The 17,022-nt window shown below is 37.8% G+C and overlaps 2 protein-coding genes and 1 long non-coding RNA gene across 3 annotated transcripts; 2 read left to right on the forward strand and 1 right to left on the reverse strand.

Moving 5' to 3' along the window:
- The first annotated feature begins 2,513 nt into the window (after positions 1–2,513).
- LOC144292632 (uncharacterized) lies at positions 2,514–15,391 on the forward strand. The gene is made up of 3 exons (XR_013360006.1): positions 2,514–2,710; positions 4,195–4,276; positions 15,230–15,391. It is a non-coding gene; the product is annotated as an uncharacterized LOC144292632 (long non-coding RNA).
- LOC144293271 (olfactory receptor 4C11-like) lies at positions 5,575–6,532 on the forward strand. The gene has a single exon (XM_077864358.1). It carries the CDS (start codon positions 5,575–5,577, stop codon positions 6,487–6,489), a length of 915 nt encoding a protein of 304 aa, XP_077720484.1. The 3' UTR covers positions 6,490–6,532.
- Positions 13,909–14,847, reverse strand: LOC144293117 (olfactory receptor 4C6-like). The gene has a single exon (XM_077864262.1). The coding sequence runs from the start codon at positions 14,845–14,847 to the stop codon at positions 13,909–13,911; it is 939 nt and encodes a 312-aa protein (XP_077720388.1).
- Positions 15,392–17,022: the final 1,631 nt, after the last annotated feature.

The following is a 17,022-nucleotide window of genomic DNA, read 5'->3' on the forward strand; positions in this document are numbered from 1 at the left end:
GCACCATTGGAGAACTTTGATCAGAGAAGAGACGAGACATGACTCACCTATTTTGTCTGATATTAGTATTTCTGCCTTAGCTTTCCTCTTGCTTCTATTTGCATGGTAAATGTTTTTCCAGCCCGTCTCTTTCCACCTCTCTGTGTCTTAGTTCTGAAGTGAGTTCAACAAAAGGATATAACCATTGTAATTACTGGGACCACACATGTTTTCACCTAAATGAATTAAACAACTACTAACAGGCACAAAAGAAGAAATTTGCAGTACTGCAATAACAGTAGGGAATTCTTATACCTCAGCTCCACCAATAGACAGATCATCCAGACAAAAAAGAAATAAACTAGAAAGAGTGGCTTTGAATGACATATTTGACCAAATGGGCCTAAGATATTCAGAACATTATATCCCAATGCAGCAGAAGACATTCTTTTCAAGTTCACAGGGGACATTATCTTGAATAGATCTCAATTAGGGTACAAAACAAACAAGACTTAACAAATTAAAAAAGTCTGAAATCATATTACACACCGTTTTTGGTCACAGTCGTATAAAAGTTGAAGTACTCACAAGAAGAAATCTAGAAAGAACACAAATACATGAAGCAAAGAATCCTACTCCTAAACATTAAATAGGTCAAACTAATAATCAAACGGGAAATCAAAACATTCATGGAGACAGATGAAAATGTTAAGGTGTTAATATCTAAAAGATGTAAAGAATGTACATAACTCACCACCACAAAGACTAAAAATCTTACTTAAAAAATGGACAGAGAACCTGAATAGACATTTTTCTAAGAAGATAGAGAAATAACAATTTAACACATGAAAAGATGTTCAATGTCACTCATCATCAGGGAAATGAAAATCAAAATCACAGTGGGATGTCACTTCACACCAGTCAGAATGGCTAAAATAAAAAGAAAAAAAAAAAACAAGAAATAAAGAGTGTTGGCAAGGATGTGGAATAAAATGTACCCTCATACCCTCTGGTGGGAATATAAACTGGTGCGGCCACTGTAGAAATCAGGATGGAGGTTCCTCAAAAATGAAAAATAGAAAAATAGAATTGCCATATGATCCAGTAATTCCACTATTATTTATCCAAATATATTTTTGCAACAACATGAATGGATTGAGTCAGTCTAAACATAAGTGAAATTCAGACAGACTAAGACAAATACCATATGAATTCACTACTATCTATGTAGATTTCAGAAAGAAGACAAATGAGCAAAGAAAAAAGGTCACAAACAAAAAATCTCAGATTCTTAAAATATGGAGAATAAAATGGTGGTTACCAGAGGGAAGGTGGGCAGTTAGGATAAAAGGGTGAATGTAATTGAGAGAACACCTGTCGTGTTGAGCACCGATAATATATAGAATTGTTCAATCAAAAATATGTGCATGTTTTGTAGGTAAATTATAACTTACGCGGCTTTATTTTTTTAATATTTTATTTATTTATTCATTAGAGACACATAGTGAAAGAGGCAGAGATACAGGAAGAAGGAGAAGCAGGTCCTTACAGGGAGCCAGATGTGGGAGACAATCTGGCACCCTGGGATCACGTCCTGAGCCAGAGGAGATGCTCAACCACTGAAGCAGGAAGGCATTCCTCCTTAAGTTGCTTTAAAAACAAACAAAAAAATCAGTAAAAGCATTTTCAATTCCAATTTTCTATCTTTTCTTTACATTTGCCTGAATAACTTCAAAGTATTATAGAAATTATAGAAATCGTAATTAGTAGTTTTCACCGTAATTATATTTTACCAGTATTATTAAGATTGAAAATAATTATTATATCTACAGTATCATTTTACTATCATTACAGATAGGAAAATGAGAGAAGTTAAGAGGTTGCTCAAAGTCATAGAGACGTTTATTATGAAAATAAAACTCAATCATATCACATGTGTTGGAAAATGTACCTGGGCTCAGAGGTTCGTGTGCTGTTAGAAAAGATTTCACTTAAAGAGAAAAGTCTTTGGGAACTTTTATTAGTCTCTACTTCATTGTGACTTGAAAGGAATACTTTCTCCTTAGACCAGGGACACCAGTGGAGCAGTTGGTCACTGAAATGGGATGGGTCCCTTTGGGAGTCTAGGAGGAGAGATGGATTCTGTGGACAGGATCTGTCAGATGATAGCCTGTCTGGGATTACTTGGCCCCGTGGTTTGCATTGATCCAGGAGGGACTGAGCTAAGTAGTTTGTAGAGCAAATCCTCTGGGGTTGGGTGGGAAGGGCACAGCCCTTATTCCTCCAAAGGCTGGGTATTTGTGAACTTCTATGAAATCTCTATATATCTATTGGATATCTATTGGAGGACGAACAAATGTTTAATCCATACGCTCTGCCAAGGAATTGTTTTGGGCATAGAGCTGCCTTTAGAGATTTTTCTATCATAGGATTGTGGGAATAATTCCTTTATATTCTAGAAAGTTCTAACAGTAGAAATAGGAAATGTTCTGCTGATATTACAGACCTCATTGAAGACTCTAACCCAAGCCTCTAGGAAAGATTGGCTACCTGTGGTGTATCTTCTCTCCACATAGATCCTGCAGTGGAAAGCTGAGTAGAAGTATTCGAAGTACAGATTACATGTTTCAAACACACTGCATATGATTCATCTTCAAGATAAATCAGATTTGCAAGAGAAAAAACTATGGGCTCTCTATTGGATCTCATCTCCTTCTGTACAAGAAATAGGGTAAGTTTAAAAACCCAAGTAATTTACTTTTTTTTTTTTTTTTTTTTTTTAGTACACTACATTCATTCTCTTGATTCCCATTCAGTACTGAAGTTTCTGATAGTTGCCATTATGTAATTCTTTCAATCTTTGAGAAGCATGACGTGCCAGGAAGCTTATTTCTCTCAGTAATGAGAAGATTCTGATATGTCAGGGTTTCTGCCTTTCACTGTCCTTGATGCAGCACTGTCTCAGGACCAATTCTTATCGAATGAGGGGTACATTGAAGGGTGTAGAGGAATAGTATCCTACACAGGTGGATTTCTTACTTGCAAAGCTTAAGGTCAGGAAAAGGAAAGGCTGTATACTGACCATGGCAATCAGTATTCATAGAAAGTGTTGTTACCACGATTCTATGGCACTATGATACTCCTTGCTCTGATATTAATGACTGTAATGTTGGCTGCCCAAACCCACTGATACCTAAGAATTACATTTTCTTTCTGGTGTTGGAGTGAGAGATGTTCTCCAGAGTGGAGGAATGAGAAGAAAACTCTAGTGAAATCCTAGGATGAAGTGCTCCTTTGTCCCTTGCAAAATTCTTTGCTCAGCCTTGCACTGTGTATTTACATTTAAGTATAAATATAAATGCTGGTCTCTCTCTCTTTTTTTTTTTTTTTTCTGACTCATCAGGATTTTCCATCTATTTGCTAGTCAGGACATGTACTGGATGTGTCCATGGTTTTGTTCCTTACGTATGTATGGTTTCTGGCTTTATGCTGGCTCTACTCGAGTGGCTGGTGTCTGATGCTTCTCATGGCAGTAGTGAGTGGAGTGTCCAAGAAGGAGAGGTTGCCATGGAGCACAAAGGCTAGCGTTCTGGTACTGGTTTCTTTTTGACTGATCTCCAGTAAATTGCCTGCCATCCTATCCTGAATTACCCAAATAGAACAAAATGAGCTTGCTTTATGGAACATAAAATCAAATGAACAAAGATATTAAAACAAAAATGAAGAAGGCTATAATTAAGGATTGATTCACTACACACAGACACACAGACACACACACACACACACACAGTTTTTACCATTGGAAAGTCGTTAGCAAGAAGGTTTTCGGAGAAGATGGCATCTGAACTGGGTACTGTGTGCACAGTGAGAGGAAGGTCTTTGTCACTAAGAAATCCTGAAAATTTAGTGAATGAGATGGTATGTGGGTATATTTATGAAGGATAGTAATATCAGGTGTGGTTGGAACACACATGCCCAGAAGCGGGAGAGGAAAGTGGTCGGCAAGGTTATGGCAGTGTTTGAGGGCTTTCAAACTCATGGTGAGTATTTCAGCTAATGCCTTAGAAAGCCATAGTAACCATTTTATCATTTTCAAGATTCATCATATTTTTAGACTGTCCTTTTCAAGATATAGCAAAGCAATAAAAAGAAGTAGAGGATAGAGGATGAGGACAAGAGAGAATATCCGAAATTGTGTCCTTTCTTTCTGTTTAGAAACATGGAGTGTCCACTTAATGAATACTGGGATTGGCCATTTGTAATACTGATCTTTGTGAAATACCAGCTTGATTTTGTGGTATGTATGAACTAATAATTCTCACAGTGCAAATTCATATGGGTATCTCATTCAATCTGCTATTTTTCCCAACAAAATGATGTAAGAGGTTTTATTCAGAATTTAATGAATATTAGACACTATGTGAAAAGAATTATTATTTTCTATATTCTGGGAATCTAAATGATTCTGCCTTAGGGTAGTGAAAATGCTCTGTATGATATTATAATGATGAATGCATGTCCTTAGCATTTATTTAAATCCGTAGATTGTACCACAGGAAGAGTGGACCTAAGGTTAACTCTGCCTCTGGTTGCTGGTGGTGGGTTATGGTTGGCTCATCAGTTGTGACAAGTGTGCCATCCTGGCAGAAGTGTTGATAATGGCAGGGGTGATATTTTGTGGGGGCAGAGCTATATGGGGACTCTTTGTGCCTTTCTCTCAGTTTTGATATGAATCTAACACTATTCTAAAAATAATAAATCTTAACAATAACAACAAAAGCATAAGGTCAATGACAAAATGATCCTATTAAAGCCGACGAGAGGTGTGTAATTTTGCTACACACCCCCCTTCATCCACTCCCAGGGAAACAACTGAGAGTGAGCAATTCTGGTCCTTCTGTGAGAGAGGAAGTGACAGATCTGAAGCCACCACTGATTTGTTTTGTTGGGGCCACAACGGATGTACTTGTATGCTTTCCACTGTTTCTCAGTGCAACAGATACAAAGATGAATGTTTTCAGTGCAACTCTCACTTCTTAGGAGGTGGGCACTTTATTATAGATAGGCTCAAATTCCAGTTGGGCTAAATTTGTATGTCTCCAAATTTTATATTTGACCACAGAAATATATTCCAATTTCATATCCTGGTTTTCATGGCTTTGGCTGGAAGGAAAACTTGCTTTTCCATGTTTTTCCACTATGACTTTGCCACATGAAATCTCTAGTGTAGACAGATTTCAATTTTTCAGATTAAGGCTAAATGTTAAGGCAGCTAATTCATTTGCCCAGGAAAGTACAATTTCTGCCATTTTCAATCTTTGTAGAATTCAAAAATTTTGAAGGATATTGACTTTTTATTCTCCAAATGCAAAGGCTTTGATCCAATTGGGTTAGTTTCTGAATCAATAGATTGATCTTGGAAAGGCATGTACTTCTGCAGATTTACAAAGATTCATAGGAAATTAAAGGAAGTTGGAGTAACATGGAGCAGATGAGGAAAACAGAGTTCAACCTACTGATCTCTCCATAATGTGACTTCTTCTTCGCTTTGCAGCTTAGGGTCTTATCAAGGTCACCTTACCTGCAACCAACAAAATGGTGATGAATAGCACTGTGAATGAATTCATTCTGTTTGGCTTGACACAGGATCCAAGAAAACAGAAAGCAGTATTTGGGGTCTTCTTGATGCTTTACCTTGCCACACTGTTGGGAAACTTTCTCATTGTAGTGACTATTAAAAGAAGCAGGACCCTTGGGAGTCCCATGTACTTCTTCCTGTTTTACCTGTCTTTTACTGATGCTTGCCTCTCTACAACCACTGCCCCCAGATTGATTGTGGATGCCATTTCTCAGAGGAAGACCATTTCCTACAATGAGTGCATGACTCAAGTCTTTTCAGCCCACTTCTTTGGATGCATGGAAATCTTCGTGCTGATCCTCATGGCTTTTGATCGCTATGTAGCCATTTGTAAGCCCTTGCGATACACAACCATCATGAACAGGCATGTCTGCAGTGTGCTGGTGATTCTGGGTTGGGTGGGATCCTGTATCCACTCTTCAGCACAAATTTTCCTGGCTTTGAGATTGCCTTTCTGTGGTCCCAATGTGATTGATCACTATTTCTGTGACTTGCAGCCCTTGCTGAAACTTGCTTGCATGGACACTTATGTAATAAATTTGCTAGTTGTTTCTAACAGTGGAGCCATATGCACGGTGAGTTTCATAATTCTGCTTATCTCCTATGTTATCATCTTGTACTCTCTGAGAAACTACAGTGCAGAAGGGAGGCGAAAATCCCTTTCGACCTGCACCTCCCATTTTATTGTGGTTGTCCTATTTTTTGGCCCATGTATATTCATATATACACGCCCAGCAACCACATTTCCAGTAGACAAGGTGGTGGCTGTGTTTTATACCATTGGGGCACCCTTGCTCAACCCTCTGATCTATACACTGAGGAATGCAGAAGTGAAAAATGCCATGAAAATGTTATGGTGTAGTAAAGTATGATTTATGTTGATACGTGATATTCAGAGATTCTAATGTATACTTCCTTAACACCTTGGTTTTGCTTCATGAACAGAAAAGATAAAATATTCCTTTTGGGATGAAATCCAATTAAGTAATTTTAACCATACTATTTTTTATATTTATTTTCATATTAATAAATATGTAGACTCCTTATTCTGAACGGATTGCTTAGAATAAGGTTATTTATATAGTTGAAAACCATTTTGAGCAACTAATCCTGGCCCTTAGTTGAGTGGTATTGACATCTGGTCATATTCACATGATAATTTAGTTTCCTGGACCAATTTGTCTTCAGAAAAAAAAATGTACTAATTAGTGACAGAATGATTGTGTGTGTGAACACACACCAATTCTTTATTTAAATTGTAGTCTATTTTTATGAATGTGGTCATAAGAGCTAACCCATATGGACCTGGAACTTAGAGAGTGTAGGTGACTGTCTTGACGACCTGGGATTTGGAGATGGCTTTCTAAGAGAATTCTGCTCTGGAATCTGTGCCTGACTTTGCCTCACTGGGGAATCCACACGGAGGGATCTTCAACTTCCAAGAAAAGCTTGATATCTCATTGAAAACCTCTACTGTGTCTGGAGAACTTCTCAAAGTTCTGTGAGTGTTGAAAGAAGGAAAGTCTGATACTTGACTGTGATTGGTGGTATCAGCCAGTCAGCTGCCATAGGCAAGGTCCTTCCCATTACTCTTCACGAGGGAGAGGGAAGAGGCGGGGTGCGGGGGTTGGCAGCAGAAATATGAAGAAGGAAATAAACAGAAGGGAGGCTAAATTGGAGAAGGAGGCTAAAGAACAACGCATGTTGAAGAGCAAGAAACAGGAAAGATAAGTGGCAACTTTTCTTATATTTTGAGAATTAATTCCAGGTATATGAGCACACAGGGAAAAAATAAAGTTTCCTAGGATCTTTATATCATTGAATTAGTCTAGGTTAACTTCCTTGACTGCCATGTTTTTTCAGGTGTTAGGAAAAAGTACTTTTTTCATTGACAGGTGGTGTGTCCTTAGCGTCCAAAAAATTAAAATCCAGATTCTTTGGGTGAACCCAGGATTGGAAAGACCCTTTTAGTGCTTTTCAATTATGGTCTTTTGTTTTTATATGAGAATGTTTTAAAATACATATTTTCACCTTTGAAGATCACCCAACTGATATGTATAATACACACCTGCCACCACCACCACCACATCATAATCTATAATCAAGCACTGTCATGTGATACTCTTTCAGTACCTAAGTTTATAATTCCCATCAAATTGGCACCAGGAAGTATTACTTTAATTGATATAAGCTAATGAGAAAAGAATACAATGAATTTCATAAGTATGTGAGAAGTTTCTGCCAATATTATCATGTCTCACCAAAGATGCTTAGTATTCTTATATAGGAGGTGGTGCTGGACTAGTTATTTAAGTCCCAAAGAGGACATTTATCAGGTAACAAATGAGGACATTAGAGAAATATTTGTTTGCACTCACAGAAAAGATACATTTTCATGAACAAATTAGTATAATTAAACCGTATCTGCCAATGGGGAATACTTCAAAGTGAATTGGGTGGGGATTGACATGAGGAAGTAGTCATGAGGAAAGGGGACAAGGAATCACTCCAAGTATTGGAAGAGGAGAAAGGAAAGGAAGTCTGAAAATCAATCCTTGAGTGTTCAGGGGGAAAAAAGAGAAAATTAATTCATTCAAGATCCAAGAGAGCTCTTAGAAAACCATTTTGTGATGTCAAGGGTGAGGGGAGCCTTTTGCCGTTCTCCTCACCTCTACAAGGGGTTGGAGGTCTCTTGGTCAGCCTGAGTCTGTCCTAGCACTCACCTGATCTGTCTCCTTTTTGTAAGGGGTCCCAGGAGTGTGTTGCCAGTTATCCAAAACTGAATACGATGTGCCCAGTACTTTGTGCAGCATCTAGCTACTTTCAGCAAAGGGGAAGTTCAGTGACTGCATTATGTCCAGAAATTTAAAACACTACATTTGTTTGAATCGGGTTTGTTTTTATATTATTAAAAATAATTATGAGTTATGAATAAAAGAAACGAGTACACTTTCCCTGCATCCCAGCTCCCATGTCCCCATTCCTGCTGTAACTCGATTTAAAATGTATTTTTATCTTATTCTGCATCCTTTCCCCCTGTTTTTAATGTCTCCCATACACATCAACTCCTGTTGAGAATGCTTTTTATTGAGTTTTTGATATACGTTTTAACTTTTTTCCCCAAATTGATTGTCATTTCTCTTAATATAATTTATTTTCATGTTAATACTTTCAACCTAATCCTATATTAAATTACCAGATATATATACGGTTGAATTTCTTTGCATGATACTCTGTCCTCTTAATATATTTGTTTATTCTGTGAGCATACTCGATTTGAAAAATTACTATAGCTTTATGACATATTTGCACTTGGTTCTTCTCCTCATCCTCTCCAAAATCTTTGAGTCTTTTCTTCTATATATTCAACCATGTGGAGTTTAGAATAATTCTCTCCATTTCCATGCAAATCTCCTCCAGAGATTTTGTTTAGAAATTCACTCAGTATGTCAATTAATTGGGAAAAATTAACAACTTTAAATTGTGAGTTACTTCCATCTCTAATTGTGTAATTCACCTGACTCAGTTTTAACATGTCTTTATGTCTTTTGTGATGAGGTTTAGTGTTCTTCATGAAGACTGTTCACATTTCTGTTGCATCTCTTAATTTTATTGTTATTGTGAAGGAGATTTATTTTGTTTTATATTTGTCTATTATACTTACATTTAGAAGTATTATTATGCTGATTTTTGAGTGAGCTCTTTTAATAAACACTGTAATCTCTCAGTTGATTGTCTTGGTTTGGCAAACTAGATGAATACATCAGCCAACAATGACTTGTGTTTGGTTCTGACTGCTATATTTCCTTTTCCTCTTATTTCATTGGTTGATACAAAATTTCCAAAGTGACAGGCTGCTAGACCAAATTTACCTGAAAAACTGTAAATTTGTTTAATCCAAAGATTATTGTTTAGCATAAAAGATTTTATAAGAGTAATCGGTCATCAGTATATTCAAATCATTAAAATACATATTAAGTATGAATACCTGATTTCTCTTGAAAAGTTGAGTTTGGGACAAATTTGGATATGTGCCCCTCATTAGGCAACGACACACCAGAGTTTAGTCCTGGCTTTTAAAGCGGTCAAGATTTGCTCCTTTTCTACGGGGAGCAAAGGTCTTAAAATTGTTCTTAAATGTTTTTCCATAGTTTGGCTTTATTCAATTTTTATTATCTTCCTGATTCAAATAAGTATATGAGGTTAAGAACTGGGCATTAAAACTCAATAAATTATATAATAATGGCAGTTTTAAAAGGTGGCCTTATTCCTGAATTTAATGGATCTCTCTTAGAATTAACTGTGACATTTTCTTTAAGTTTCTGGAACATACCCTTTTTCACGTTAAACTCATTTACTTTTAGCTTCCTGTGCTTTAATTATAATTCAGAAAAATATTGTCAAATCCCATGTTAGCCTCCTGGAATTAGTCTTTTTTAAAACAATATAATAAGATTATTAGAAAATTCTGGTAGCAGTAATCAGCAAACTATGGATTGTGTTGGAAAGCAGAATATGTAAAATATTTCCAGGCCTTATCTGCTAAAATGTATTTAAGATCAATGGAGGCATGCTGTTTACTGAGACTAATTTAATCATCTATGAAGAGATGCGAACAAACTGGTAGTTGACCCTCAATTATAGGATGCCACAGTCATAAAAAGCTCTCATTAATAGAATCGGGGTACCTGGGTGGCTCAGTGGTTGAGCATCTGCCTTTGACTTGGGTCATGATGCTTGGATCCTGGGTTTGAGTCCACATCAGATTCCCCACGGGGAGCCTGCCTCTCCATCTGGCTATGGCTCTGCCTCTCTCTTTGTTTCTCTCATGAATAAATAAAATCTTTTATTTTATTTTTTATTTTTTTAAATAAAATCTTTTTAAAAAGAGAGTAAGAATCATAAACCTAAAGCTAATATAACATTAGTTCTTTGCTCCTTATCAAGTACTTTTCAATCCTATTCCCTAACTCTTCTATAGTACAAAAGTGAGAGTCAGTCACCATTCCTGAAGAATTTTTGAGTCTGGGTCATTTTTAAAAGATAATAACAACATTTATGTTCTTTGCAGCTTCAGGGAGATTTAGTGGTCTCGGCACTACATAATCTGAGGTACACAGGTGTGTATTTCTTGCTTCTTGCCACTCTCAATCTGGACCATTATGCTCCTGGTCTTTCATGGTTCCTTGAAAAAAATCACAGTAGTTCTGCATTAGTCTCTTTTTCTAGAATTTTCACCTCACTAATCCTCACATGGCTGTTTCCAAACCTGATCATTTTTGTTATTTATTGGTGCTCATCATCATTAAACATATTGATTGATATGTTTTAGCACTTTTCCTCCAAAAATCTCAAAAGAATTTAAAATAAGCTGAAATGTTAACTGCTGATAGAATCCTTCTCTGTCTGCATATTATGAGGTACCCTCCATAAAATAACCAGAGCCCTCTATTTCTACTGATTCCATTCTCATTTTCACTCTGTCTCTTCTGTTTGTTTGTTTTATTTAAATTTAATTAGCCCAGAAACTGTGCATTATTTTCAGATGTAGAATTCAGTAATCCATCAGTTACCTATAAAACCTAGTGCTCATCATATCACATGCCCTTCTTAATTCCTGTCATCCAATTATCCCATCTTCCCATCCACTTCCTCTCCAGTAACCTTCAGTTTCTTTCTTATAGGTAAGAGTCTCTCGTGGTTTGCCTCCCTCTCTGATTTCTTCCCATTCTGTTTTCTCTTCCTTCCCCTGTGATCCTCTGTGCTAGTTCTATATTCCTCATATGAGTGAAACCATATGATAATTGTCTTTCTCTGATTAACTTATTTCATTCAGTATAATATCCTCCAGTTCTATCCACATCAATGTAAATTATATTTCATTTTTTCTGATACCTGAGTAATATTCCATTATATTTATATATATAAATAATATATATGGTTTTATATATTATAATATATATTTTATAGTTATATATGGTTTTATATATATATAAAATCAGATCTTCTTTATTCATTCATCTGTGGGTGGACGTCTGACTCTTTCCACAGTTTGGCTATTGTGGACATTATTGCTATAAACATTGGGTTACAGGCACTCCTTTGGATCACTACATTTTTCCTTTGGGGTAAATATTAGTGCAGTTGCTAGGTCACCAGATAGCTCTATTTTTAACTTCTGGAGGAACCTCGGTAGTGCTTTCCAGAGTGGTTGCACGAGCTTTCATTCCCACCAACACTTTGAGAGAATTCTCCTTTCTCTGTATCCTTGCCAACATTTGTTGTTTCCTGACATTAATTTTAGTCGTTCTGATTGATAGGAGATGGTATCTCATTGTGGTTTTGATTTGTATTTCCCTGATGCCAAGTGACATTGAACATTTTTCATATATCTGTTGGCCATTTGTATGCCTTCTTTGGAGAAATGTCTGTTCATGTCTTCTGACCATTTCTTATCATGATTGTTTGTTTTTTGGGTGTTGCTTTTGAAAGTTCTTTATACATCTTGGATACTAGCCCTTTATTTGTCATTTACAAATATCTTCTCCCATTCTGCAGATTGCCTTTTAGTTTTATTAGACTATTTTCTTTTTTTTTATTATTTATGATAGTCACACACAGAGAGAGAGAGAGAGAGGCAAAGACACAGGCAGAGGGAGAAGCAGGCTCCATGCACCGGGAGCCTGATGTGGGATTCGATCCTGGGTCTCCAGGATCGCGCCCTGGGCCAAAGGCAGGCGCCAAACCACTGCGCCACCCAGGGATCCCAATTGACTATTTTCTTTGTTGTGCAAAAGCTTGTTATGTTGATGAAGTAACAATAGTTCATTTTTGCTTTTGCTTCATTCATGCCTTTGGAGCATGAATGTCAAAACGCTCACAAAAATACTAGCCATAGGTTCCAACAGTACATTAAAAGGATTATTCTCCAAGACCAAGTGGGATTTATTCCTGGGCTGCAAGGGTGGTTCAACATCTGCAAATCAGTCAGTGTGATACATCACATTGATAAAAGAAAAGACAAGAACCACATGATCCTCTCAATTGATGCAAAACAACAAAAACAAAAAAACATTGGACAAAATATAGCATCTTTCCTGCTTGTTTATTTTTGATATTTTTTGATCGTCTCCTTTTTTCATCTCACCATCCGAATTAGGCTAGTTTTTTAGGGAGAAAAGTCTCTTGCATTCTATAATCATTCAACAGATCTTTATGGAAACCTAACAGATGCCAAGCATAAATAAGACAAAAGTCTATCTGTCAGGATGTCTGGTATATTAGAGAGAAGGCAAGGAGCAAAACTTAAATGATTATGCAAAAGTAATCATACTTTTAATTATTTTTATAAAGAAAATAAAGACGATCTTGACATAGGGAACTTTGTAAAGAGTGAAAAAGTCTTTAAAAGAATCATGGGGGAAGCTCTCTGAGGTAAGGCCAGTTAATTTCTTTTCCAAGACTATAGGTTATGAGGAAGCAACCAATTGAAGAAGATGGGACTTGCTTTCAGAAAGAGAGAAGCAAAAGCACTGAGGTGAGAAAGTCGCAAAGAGCTCTGGGGGCAGATGAAAATAGCCAACACCTGCTGATGCACAGTAAGGGAGTAAGTGAGGTGCGCCAGATGGGGTGGGAGACTTAGAGGCAGTAGAAAGATCAATCAGGGAATTTTACCACAAAGTCCAGATTTTTCCAAAGGCAATGGGAAGCCAAGGAAGTGTATAAAGCAGTAGAGTATTATGATCCTTTAACAAGTCCATAATCCTTAAATCCTAAATCACAAAGCAGGTATACATATTTTTAAAGACTTATTTATTTATTTGAAAGAGAGAGAGAGATAATATGCAAGGGTGAAAGGAGGAGGGGCAGAAGCAGAAGGTGAGAGACTCTCAAGCAGTCTCTCCCCTGAGCCTGAAGCCTGATGAGGGTCTTAATCCCAGGACACTGAGATTGTGATCTGAACCTAAATCAAGAGTCAGATGCTTAACAGACTGTGTCACTTAGGTGCCCCAAACAGATATACACTTTTAAAAGATTCTACTTATATATATGAGAGAGAGAATGAGAACAAGCACGAACCCTTCTCTCCAGAGGGAAAAGGAGAGGGAGAATCACTGAGCAAGGACCCTGGGATCATGACCTGAGCAAAAGGCAGGTATTTAACTGACTGAGCCACCGAGGGGCCCCAACCAGGTTTATATTTTTCAAAACTCTCTATGCTGTAGTGGTGATGAATAGCTTATTTCTCTCACCTTTCAGAAAGAATCTCCCTTAATGGGAAACATGATGTCTTAGCATGACCATCGCTTGCCAACAAAACTCCTTTGTTTCCCCAGTTTCCTCATGGCATTTTTCACCTCTGAATTCCTCAGGGTGTAGATCAAGGGATTTAACATGGGTGTGATGATGGAATCAGATACAGCCATTGCCTTGTCAATGGGGTAGGTGGCCACAGGCCGCACGTACAGGAAAATGCATGGCACAAAGAACAAGACAACCACGGTGAGGTGGGAGCCACAGGTGGAGAAGGCTTTGCGCCGCCCTTCAGAGCTGCAAGACTTCAGAGAGCAGAGGATGACCACGTAGGAGGCAATGAGAATAAGGAAGATGGTCATACACATCACCCCACTGTTGAGGATGACTAGGAGACCCAGGGTGTGGGTGTCCATGCAGGCCAGTTTCAACAAGGGAAACAAATCGCATATAAAATGATCAATGACATTGGGGCCACAGAAGGGTATTTGATACATGAAGAGAAGCTGTATTGCTGCATGGATAAATCCCCCCACCCAGGCCCCTCCCAGCAGCAGGCAGCACATCCGAGGGCTCATGATGGTCGAGTAGCGCAGGGGCTTACAGATGGCCACGTAGCGGTCATAGGCCATCACGATGAGAAGGATGATCCCCACACCACCAAAGAAATGCTCTGCAAAGAGCTGCGCCATGCAACCTTCTAAGGAGATGACAGTGCTCTTGGAGAGGGAGTCCACAATCATCTTGGGGGCAATGACAGAAGAGTAGGTAACATCCAAAAGGGATAAGAAAGTAAGGAAAAAATACATAGGTGATCTCAGACTCTGACTTGTGATCACAGTTACCACAATTACTAGGTTTCCCAAAACCGTGGACACATACATGATTAGAAACACAGCAGAGAGCATTTTCCGCAGCTCTGGGTTCTCTGTAATGCCCAAAAGAATGAATTCAGTCACATTTTTTGGATTCTCCATATATTAGGTGCTGATACGGGCTCCAGTGGAGATCTGGAAAACCTAAAAAAGCAACAAGTGATATTTAAGTAATGATTATTTGGCCTCATATCTTTCCAGGACCTCACAGACTGTGTTATTCATCTTTATTCATCTCTTCACCATTAAAGCATTTGGATCTTAATAATATATTAAATAAAGAGCTTAAAAGGTAGACACTTCATTAATGCCAGCTTCTCCAAGGACATTTCTCCTCTTTCTTTTAATTGTTCTTCCAAGTGAAATATAGTTTTCCTTCCTTTATTAATATTATTAGCTAACTTTTTTGAGCACCTACCCTACTCTGAGTACTGGAATAATCGTATGAGTGACTTTTTTTTTTTTTTTTTTTTTTTTTTTACAGATGATGGAGCAGAACTTCGAGTTTAGGAAACTAACTAAACTAATGTTTATAGCACCAATGTCCACAATATCCAAATTATGGAAAGACCCCAGATGAATGGATGAAGAAGATGTGGTATCTCTATACAATGGAATACTACTCAGCAATAAAAAGTGAAATCTTTCCATTTTGTAATGATGTGGATTGAACTAGAGGATGTTATTCTAAGTGAAATAAGACAATCAGAGAAAGACAATTATATGATCTCACTCATGTGGATTTTAAGTAACAAAACAGAAGATCACAGGGGAAGAGAGGAATAAATAAAACAAGATGAAATCAGAGAGGAAAACAAACCATAAGAGACTCTTAAGCATAGAAAAACTGAGCGTCACCGTAAGGGAGGGAGTGGGGGGATGGGGTAACTGGGTGATGGACATTAAGGAGGGCACATGATGTAATGAGCACTAGGTATTGTATAAGACTGATAAGTCACAGATCTCTACCTCTGAAACCAATAGTACATTGTATGTTAATAGATTGAAATTAGATATGATAAAGTTTAAAAAATATCAAGCATATCCCTCCCAAAAGAATATATAACTAGTGTGCTGTGGACTGGCCTTTTGATCACACAGCTCAAACTGTGAACTCCTCTGTTCCACCACTGCAGAAGAGAGCTGATGATGTGATGTTTCCAGAGAGTTACTATTGCAACCCAGAAGAAATGCTACTGTGAAAACATGCTTTGTGTTAGTACTTGGAACTTTTAAGCAGAGGGTGACTGCCCTATCTTAGGAATTTTCTGGAGCGCAGCTTCAATTGATAGTGGACTATACCACCTTGGGAAGACTGAGAATTCATTGTTATGATTCAGCAGCCTCACTCCCATCCCACCCCATACATAAAATGCAGATCTTCCAGGGCAGACCATGCAAATGTCCTTTATTCCCACCATTTAACCTCAGCCTCTCCCTCATGACCCAAGAACTGAGATCTTGCTTGTAAGGACCATTGTGAATTACAAGGAACCCTGACTCCAGAGTCAGGAAATGAGAAGCGGGCTTTATTCAGGCTGTGTCACTAATGTGGTGTGCTACTGGGGCATATAGCTGGCACCTCTGGGTCCCAGGGTCCTCATTTGCAGTACAAGGATGGCTCATTAGAGAAGTAACAACTCAGTCCTCTTCAAACAAAGCATCCATTTCTCAATTGCATTGATTGTTTAGGCCTCAGGGTAGGGATTTTTAGAGAAGTGATTCATTTCATGTAAAAAAGCTGAAACTCATTTTTCTAAGTGATATTTAATGCTCCATCTATCTTATGGCTTGGAGCTTGCGTGGCTCCCTATTGATATAATGCGGAATTGAATTTTTGACCTAACATTCAATCCTGTCACCAGCAAGCCCCTTACTGATTTAACTTTATTTCTCTGTTTTTCTCACTTTATTCCACTGTCATCCCCTCTGCTTCCTGTCAGATTTCTAGCATTTCTTTCTGCAGCGCCTTTCTCTTTGCAGGGGGATGTCACTGGATCCAGATGCAGCAAACCTACCACTAAGTCACAGCCATGTCACTTGCTGGCTTATGATCTCAGCATCTGTAAAGCCTCAATTTCTGCAGTAGCACAATTAGTACAAGAGAAACACAGATGCATACCCACAGGATAAGAGAAGGGACAGAGAGAAAGCAGGCAGAGGGAAGGAGAAAGGGAGATAGATGATAGAGAAGGAAGGAAGGAAAGAAGGAAGGAAAGTGAGAAGTTAAATTGGTAAAGAGTTCATCAAGGAATTTCCTAGTAAATCTTTGTAGAT

The sequence above is a fragment of the Canis aureus genome, chromosome 21 (genome assembly GCF_053574225.1).
Source record: "Canis aureus isolate CA01 chromosome 21, VMU_Caureus_v.1.0, whole genome shotgun sequence".
Taxonomy (NCBI): domain Eukaryota; kingdom Metazoa; phylum Chordata; class Mammalia; order Carnivora; family Canidae; genus Canis; species Canis aureus.